Here is a 9,194-nt window from a genome sequence, read left to right as displayed (position 1 = left end):
CTCCAAACAAAAGCCTGATTTGTAGTGTTTGCCACTGTCTGTGATGTAAGTACACCCACCAGTGGGGGTGTCGAGGTGCTGACGTGATGTTCCCGACTGGAGTTGGGATGCACACGGTGTGCTCATTGAGCCAGTACAAGCCTGGTCCGGCAGACCCACCATGCCCTGGAGGCAGGAAAGCCTGGTGATGAGGGCACAGGACCCAGACTGGAGGCCCAGCTCTGCCTCTGGCTGACCAAGCTTTGGCAGTGTCCTAAATCTTTGCCTTCAGCTCCTCTCCCTAAAAAGTGAAGAAGATAAGTCTCTGGACTTCCGTGATGGGAGTCCAGTGGTTAAGAATCCACCTGCCAATGCAGGGGACATGGGTTTGATCCCCAGTCTGGGAAGAGTCCACTTGCCGTGGGGTAACTTAGCCCATGCTCCACGACTACTGAGCCTGTGCGCTGCAACTACTGAAGCCTGCACACTCCAGAGCCCCTGCTGTGTGACAAGAGAAGCTCAGGCACCGCAAGGAAGAGTAGCCCCACTCCACTGCAACTAGAGAAAGCCCATGTGCAGCAATGAAAGACCCCAGGGCAGCCATAAATAAATAAATAATACATTTTTAATTAAAAAGTCTTAGGTGGGCATGGTGGGCTCCTCTCCCAGGAGCAGGGTTTGGGAAGCTGGGGGGGTCAGTGGCTGAGAAGGCAGCTAGGGTCCTGAAAGCAGAGCAGAGCCCAGGATGGGGTGGGCAGGAGCTGCTCAGGCAAGATCACACAGGCTGAGTTAACACAGAAATGAGTCAGTGCATCTGTTGGCTTGCGAGGTGCGGTCATCGGATGTTAGCTGTTACCGTCACCGCTGTCCTTTTTGGCCAACACTGCACAGGAACATTTCCCAGATCCACAGGGCCACATCTTAAGGTTCTGACCCTTGAGAAACCCCACACGTGTGCTGGGGGCTCCTGTGGACACGAACTCCTGCACATGGGTGTCACAGTGTTCCCTCCCAGAAGCCAACTTCAATCCAGTGCCACCGCGGTTTACTGAGTGCCTGCTTTGCATTAAGTCCAGTCCTATCCTAGAGAGCGGTGACCAAGCTGTGAACAAGGTAGATGAGAGAAGAATATTCTCATGGAGCTGACATCCTGGTCAGGGAATTAGTGAACTTAAAAACAAGGAAACACTTGTGTTTAGGAAATGCTGTTCATGAATAACATAAAAGATGGTGGGGAGAGTGATGGGCCCGGGAAGTGACAGCCATACTGCTTGTGAATGACGAGGTCAGGAACGGTGGGGACGGAGGACACCTTACTCCTGCTCTTCGATCCGTTCTACTGCAGGGGCAAAAGGGGGAATGTTTTTCTTGAAATCAACAAGGTGATGTCATGTCAGGGAAAGTGTCTCCCAGGTGGCTGACTAGAGGCATGTGTCAGCGGTCATGTCTGCCCCACCTCTTGGACACACCTCTGTCGGCTGAGGGTGACACAACCCTGTTCCCTGTCACCTCTGTTCCCGCTTATCTCTCCCGCCTTTTCGGCGCCACCACCTTCTTGGAAATGAGTCGGGCCAAAGGGAAGAGGGCTTAGCATCCCCGCCTCCCCCAGGAGGACCCATAAAAGCAACTGTAACTGGGCTCCCGGACACCAAAGCAGGTCCTAGACCTAACAGCAGGACGGCCAGACAGACGGCACAATGGCACTGAACACGCAGATCCGGGCCACCTGCCTTCTGCTCATTGTCCTGCTCAGCCTGACCAGCGGCTCCGTTCTCCCTCCCCAGGTGAGAGCCCACAGGGCCCGGGGCCCCAGAGGGCAGCCGGAATCACAACAGCCCCTGGGAGACGGCTGTGGAGGGCAGCGGGAGACCCCCAGCATGGGGGCGGAACTCAGGGCAAGGAAAGGGGGTACAGGCAGTTGCTCAGAGCGCAGAGATGGAGTACCGAGCGGCAGGGTCTGGGGGCCCTGATCTAATTCCACAGCGATTTACTGAGTGCCTGCTCAGCAGTAAGTCCTGTTCTAGACAGCGGTGACCAAGCTCTAATAGTCTCATGGAGCTTGAATATTCTCATGAATATTCTCATACATCCTGGTCAGGAAACCAGCCAATGAACTTAAAACAAGGAAACACTTGTGTTTAGGAAATGCTATTCCATGAATAACGTAAAAGATGGTGGGTGAGTGATGGTGGGGGTTGGCTATTTTGTGAGGAAATGTTATTTGACCTATGTTTGGGAGGATAAGAGAAGGGGGCAGCCAGCCAAGACCGAGGTGGGGGGCAAGCATGGTGGACCCGAGGAGCAGAGGGCCGGGTGAGTGAAGGAGATGGTAATTGGAGACAAGACCAAGGGGTGGCCGTGCCAAGTCTTATAGGCAAGTGAAGAGGAAGCCCTGCAGGCTTTGGAAATGGAGAAAGCTGAGATCTGACTGATAACACACAGAGAACGAGTTGTAAGGGGCAAGATATAGGGTGGGGATGGGCCTCTGGGCCACGGAGGGTCCTATGGAAGTGTGAGTAGCTATAGAGAGAGGAGGAGACAGATCTGGGATGTTTGCAGACAGGAGAACTGCCCATGGGAAGGTGAGGAAAGGTCCAAATGAGAGGCCACTCCTGGGACTCCAGCTGATCCAGGAGATGCCAACCCCTGGGGAAGCTCTGCTCCGGGAGAGCTAAACGGAGAGCTCTGCTGGGGTCCTGCCATCCTCAGTACCCTCTTTTGCTTTTCACAGACACGACAGCTCACAGACCTCCAGACCCAGGACACAGCTGGAGCGGCAGCTGGCTTGACGGTGAGAGCCCCTGGGACTCCCCTCTGAGCCTCGCCCGCCTTCCCGTGCCTGCGCCCTCTACGCCTGGCTCACTGCCCTTCCTTCCCACAGCCCGTGCTCCAGAGGAGGAGACGAGACACCCACTTTCCCATCTGCATCTTCTGCTGCGGCTGCTGTCGTAAAGGCACGTGTGGGATGTGCTGCAAGACGTAGATCACCCCGCCAAACCCCGCCAAGCCCCGCTGTGCCCTCCTCCCTTATTTATTCCTGTTGCCCTCCAACACTCGGTGAATGGTCTTGAAATAAAATGGCTGGTTCTAGCTGCTGTTTTCCAAACCAGAGTCTCTGTTGTCTTTGCTCCCTGCCCAGGTCTAGGCCAGAGGCTTGTCTTGGGCCCTGTCTCAGAGGGTCAGTCCTCATCAGTGGGGTGTGCAGGGTCTGTGTGTACTGGGAGGTCGCAAGGAAGCTTGGTGAACGACATCTGTTTTCTCTTCTTCCCCCACTTCAAAAGACCTCGAATTTACTTTGCAACAGCAGGGAGTGAAAGTTCAAGATTCCTCTTTGAAATCGTCTTAAAACAGGGGTAAATTCAGATCCCTAGCAAGGGTTCTCAGAGCAAGGTCTGGGGACTCCTCCAGGACTCCACAAAGTGGAGATGACTAAGGTGTTACCCATCCTTCTCACACTCGTTCTCTCGAGAGTGGACTGTGGAGCTCTTCAGAGGCCCCCTGACATGTGTTGATGTCATCCTTCTTGCGCTTTTAAAATGTCCAGTTTCGGGACTTCCCTGGTGATGCAGTGGTTAAGAGTCTACCTGCCAATCCGGGAGTCTCGGGCTCGATCCCTGCTACAGGAACTGGGATCCCACATGCTGTGGGGCAACTAAGCCTGGGCTCCACAACAAGAGAAGCCACGGCAATGAGAAGCCCGCACGTCACAACTAGAGAGGAGACCCCACTGGCTGCAATAGAGAAAGCTCACTCGCTGCAATGAAGAACCAGGGCAGCCAAATAACTAATAAAAGATAAAAAATACCCAGTCTCAACTTCTAATAGATAAAACAACTATAGAGACCACTCACTAGAACAAAAGGTTTTTGAAGTTCTCAATAGGTTTTCAGAGTATAAAGGGGTCCTGAGACCAAAAAGTATGAGAACCACTGGCCTTCAGGGAGCAGACAGGTGCAGTAAATGAGTGAGGCCTGACGGATTTGTTTCACAGAAGCGTCTTCAGTTGTATGCTCTCAGTAAGGACACACTTGGCCTAGGACTCATAGGACAATACTGTTCACCTCCACAGGGCTTGAATTCCCTCCCTTTCTTCTTGAAAACTATTCCTCTCAATTTATCTGATTTACCCACTTTTGATAGAAGAGGAGATACAAGATGCATTTCATTATCATCTTAGCCCATGAGGGCACATCGGCACTAGCGCGATGATAAAGGGCCTCAGCCACTTGGCCTCAGTGTTGTGTAAAAATAGGGAGTGGGGAGGCTGGGGGCCCCCTTCAACGAGGGCTGCCACACCCACTAGAGGGCTGAACATCACGAGAGCTAGTTTTCAAAAGAAGGTGGTGATCCTTATTTTTATGTGAAATTTCCTGATTCTTAAAATCTTGGCAACTGATGAAAGGAATCCGATTTTTTAAAAATCAACACTCTGGGAGCCAAACTAAACCCAGCTGGGAGCCAGATTGGTTCTGCACACCATCAGCTTCTGCCTCGGAAGCCACAAGAGGCTCATCCTCTGCAAGAGGTTTTCCTAAACAGAGACAGAAGGACAGGGAGAGGAAGGGCTGTGTGGGGAGCTTGGCCGCCTCTCAGCTGTGGGATCTTGCGAGATCCTCGCCCTGCTCTGGAACCCCACCTCCTCATCTGTAAAAGGAGAGAAGGTTCTAGAGTCCTCAGTTCTTTGGACTGTTGAGATGCTCAGCAACTGAAGAGTGTGAAGCGGTTTTGGAAACCGTCCAATGCCTCATCAACAGGAAGGATTCGTACTGACAGAGGAGGTGGAGGCCTCTCAGACCCTCCTCATAAATAAATACCCTGGAGGTGGGAAACTCGAAATCGCTGATTGCATTTGATGACACCAGGGCTTTTAAAAAAAATATTTATTTTTATCTATTTATTTGGCTGCATCTGGTGTTAATTGCAACATGCGGAATCTTAGTTGTGGCATGTGGGATCTAGCTCCCTGACCAGGAAGTGAACCTGGGCCCTCTGAATCGGGAGCGAAGTGTCTTAGCCACAGGACCACTAGGGTCATCCCCACACCAGTGCTATTCTCTCAGCTTAGCCAGTCCTCCAGGTGGTCCTAGCGATGGGAAGCAGAGGTACCCAAACATCAGTGTACACCCAAATCTCCCAGAAGGCCTAGTAAAAGGCAGGCTTGGCAGGTCCAGGGTGGGGCCCTGGAATGAGCGTTACTAACCAGCTCCCAGCTGATACTGCTGCTGCTGGCCTGGGGGCCACACTTTGAAGACTCCTGCTGTTGGCTGAGGGCAGCGAGCACCTCTGGGTTAGACCAAGCACCTGCTCCCAGTCAAGAGCATGTGGAGCAAGTGGGTGCAAGGGCTTGATTCTGCCCTGAGATGAGTTTTGCTCAGTCTGTACAATGTTTTAGGTATAAATTGGGCAAATACCTAAAGATTGAGATATTTCACATAAAAATGTGAACTCCTGCTGTTACAGACTGAACTATGTCCCTCTGAAATTTATATGCTGGGGTTTCCCTGGCAGGGCTTTCCTGGTGGCTCAGATGATAAAAAATCCGCCTACAATGCAGGAGACCTGGGTTCGATCCCTGGGTTGAGAAGATCCCCTGGAGAAGGGAATGGCTACCTACTCCAGCATTCTGGCCTGGAGAATTCCATGGACTGTATAGTCCATGGAGTCGCAAAGAGTTGGACACAACTGAGCAACTTTCACTCTCTGGCGGTCTAGTAGTTAGGACTCAACTCAGTGCTTTCACTGCTGGGGCCTGGGTTCAATCCCTGGTTGGGGAACTAAGATCTTGCAAGCCACATGGCCAATAAATTAATTAATTAATTAAATGTAAATGTTGGAGTCTTAACCCCAAAAGCAATTGCATGACCTTATTTGGTGGTAAGGTCTTTTTTTTTTTTTTTTGATTGCTTGGCTCAATATGTGCGACTGTAGTTCCTGCACCAGGGATCAAACCCACATCCCCTGTATTGGAAGTGTGGAGTCTTAACCACTGGACCATTAACGAAGTCCTTTGATAGGGTCTTAGAAAGATTATGGCATCCGGTCCCATCACTTCATGGCAAATAGACGGGGAAACAGTGGAAACAGTGGCAGACTTTATTTTGGGGGGCTCCAAAATCACTGCAGATGGTGACTACAGCCATGAAATTAAAAGATGCTTACTCCTTGGAAGGACAGTTATGACCAACCTAGACAGCATATTAAAAAGCAGAGATATTACTTTGTCAGCAAAGGTCTGTCTAGTCAAGGCTATGGTTTTTCCAGTAGTCATGTATGGATGTGAGAGTTAGACTATAAAGAAAGCTGAACCCTGAAGAATTGATGCTTTTGAACTGTGGTGTTGGAGAAGACTCTTGAGAGTCCCTTGGACAGCAAGGAGATCCAGCCAGTCCATCCTAAAGGAAATGAGTCCTGAATATTCATCGGAAGGACTAATGTTGAAGCAGAAACTCCAATGCTTTGGCCACCTGATGCGAAGAACTGACTCATTTGAAAAGACCCTGATGCTGGAAAGAATGAAGACAGGAGGAGAAGGGGACGACAGAGGATGAGATGGCTGGATGGCATCACCAACTCAATGGACATAAGTTTGTGTAAACTCCAGGAGTTGGTGATGGACTGGGAGGACTGGTGTGCTGCAGTCCATGGGGTCGCAAAGAGTCAGACACGACTGAGCAACTGAACTGATACTGATACTTACAGGGATAATCACGTTAAAATGAGGTCATTAGGTGGGTCCTAACCCAATAGGTTTGGTGTGCTTATAAAAAGTGGAAATTTGGACACAGAGACCCACATATAGGAGAGCACCACATGGACGTGGAGACCTCTAGTCTCCAGCACCATGAGATAATTTGTTGCTGTTGTTCAGTGCTAAGTCGTGTCTGATTCTTTGAGACCTCATGGACTGCAGGACACAAGGCTTCCCTCTCCTTCACTGTCTTCCAGAGTTTGCTCAAACTCATGTCCACTGAATCAGTTATGCCATCCAACCATCTCATCCTCTGTTGTCCCCTTTTCCTCCTGCCCTCAATCTTTCCTAGCATCAAGGTCTTCCAATGAGCTGGCTCTTAGCATTAGTGGCCAAAGTATTAGAGCTTCAGCATCAGTCCTTTCAATGAATATTCAGGGTTGATTTCCTTTAGGATTGACTGGCTGGATCTCCTTGCAGTCCAAGGGACTCTCAAGAGTCTTCTCCAGCACCACAGTTCAAAAGCATCAATTCTTTGGTGTTCAGCTTTCTTTATGGTCCAGCTCTCACATCCATACATGACTACTGGTAAAACTGTAGCCATGAGACAATAAACTCTATTTTTTAAGCCACCGGATTTATGAGGCTTTGTCACAGTCACCCTAGCAAACCTGCCTGGCCTGGAAAGACTTGGTGATAGGGCAGCACTGGTAGCTTGATCTGAGTGGCACCTCTCCTTTCTGCGGGCACAGGCTCTCAGGTCCCTGAGTCCGCCTGTGGGCTGGAGACCCGGGTGCAGATCTCAGCAATAGCACCCTCTGTGGGACACACTCACCTGTGCACTGTGCCCCCAGGGACAGCCTTCGGCTCACACCCAGAGAGTCAATGGGCCTCCCAAACTAGACATACAACTCCAACATGGCTGATGTTGACATGGAAGGCTGTGACATGAGTCCTCCAAGATCTCTGTGTCCTCCCCCAAAGCCCATACACCAGGTCCCTCTCTTCTCTGGGACCCAAGCATTCAAGCCCCACCCCACTCTCAATGGGCCTTTGTCCCTGACTGGGAAAGGCACGGGCAGAGTCTGACATCATGAAGCCTGAGGTGGGGGTGGGACTCCCCATCCCCCCCTCATCCAGCCTTCTCTGACTCCTCACTCCCCAGTCTGAGGGATTTCCCAGCCTCGACCCATCCCTGGGCTTCAGGGCCGGGTTCTCCCTTGGGAGAAAGGGCCCTCTCTCCCTCCCTTCCTCCCCACTGCTCTGGCCAGAAGGAGGACAGAAGATGCCCCAATGTGGCTGAGCAGCTCATGATCAAGCCACAACTACACTTAGGTGGATGACAAGAGGATGAGATGGTTGGATGGCATCACCGACCCACTGGACATGAGTTTGAGTAAACTCCGGGAGTCAGTGATGGACAGGGAGGCCTGGCGTGCTGCAGTCCATAGGGTCTCGAAGAGTCAGACATGACTGAGCAACTGAACCGAACCGAACACTTGGTCACACCACCACCATGCAAAGGTCATGACCGGGCCTGGGGCGGCAGGAGGATCCCCATGGAATCTGCACACAAAGGGTCCCTACCCAGCTCAGAGAGTCAGCACAGCCCGGGTTGGGCACCCTTGTGCACCAGGCACTGTGCTAGGGGACACAAGGGTGAACAAGACAGACAGGCGGAAACCTGAGCTCAGATGCCAGCGGGGAAGCAGCTCACCAAGGGTGTAGGTGGGCGAACGAGGTGCTGAGGCCCATGGAAGGACCAGGCAGCATTTAAATATTTAATTTATGGTTGTGCTGGGTCTTCACTGCTGCTCGCGGGCTTTTTCTACTTGAGGTTGAGTGGGGGCTACTCTTTGTTGTGGAATGAGGGCTTCTCCTTGCTGGTGGCTTCTCTTATTGCAGAGCATGGACTCTAGAACACAGGCTCAGTAGTTGTGGTGCAAGGATGTGGGTGCTCCGCGACATGTGGGATCTTCCTGGACCAGAGATCGAACCCATGTCTCCTGTATTGGCAGGCAGATTCTTTACCACTGAGTCACAAGGGAAGCCCCCGGGGCAACTTTTATACAGGCGGGCTCGGCTTGGCGAGAGGGGCTGGTCAGCAGCAGATCAGGAAGTAGAACAGGGCAGGGGAGTTTCCAGGAGGAAGGAACAGCGCCAAGGCCTCCAGTCAGGGTATTTGAGGAACACACTAGCGCACCCACTCTGCGTTTAGGAAGCTTAACTCAGGAGTCCGTCTCCCTGCAGGATAGATTGGGAGGAAGCAAAGCCCTGTCCTCCTGAAGGTCATGTTCTCACGGGCGGAGACAGTTAATACATAAAGTCATTTCCAATGGCAAGAGGAGTCTGCAAGAGAATAGACCAGGGTGTGGGCACCAAACATGACACCCTCTAGGGAGGATGGAGGGGACTAAAGCCGAGAGCGAGCTCTAGAGCCTGCCTCCTTCTGGTCACACTGGCCTCTATGGCCTCCCGGGCCTAAGGGTATCACTAACATTGCACTAAGATCCCCTAGAAGCTGAGG

General features: G+C 51.8%; 1 protein-coding gene across 1 annotated transcript; it reads left to right on the top strand.

Moving 5' to 3' along the window:
- Positions 1-812: 812 nt before the first annotated feature.
- Positions 813-3,085, top strand: HAMP (hepcidin antimicrobial peptide). Its single transcript, XM_081517133.1, has 3 exons — positions 813-1,763; positions 2,711-2,770; positions 2,861-3,085. The coding sequence occupies exons 1-3, from the start codon at positions 1,677-1,679 to the stop codon at positions 2,960-2,962; spliced, it is 249 nt and encodes an 82-aa protein (XP_081373259.1). The 5' UTR covers positions 813-1,676; the 3' UTR covers positions 2,963-3,085.
- Positions 3,086-9,194: the final 6,109 nt, after the last annotated feature.

This window comes from Giraffa tippelskirchi, chromosome 7 (genome assembly GCF_054371585.1).
Source record: "Giraffa tippelskirchi isolate mGirTip1 chromosome 7, T2T-mGirTip1v1.2.pri, whole genome shotgun sequence".
Classification (NCBI taxonomy): Eukaryota; Metazoa; Chordata; class Mammalia; order Artiodactyla; family Giraffidae; genus Giraffa; species Giraffa tippelskirchi.
This window is presented reverse-complemented; position numbering and strand designations above follow the sequence as displayed.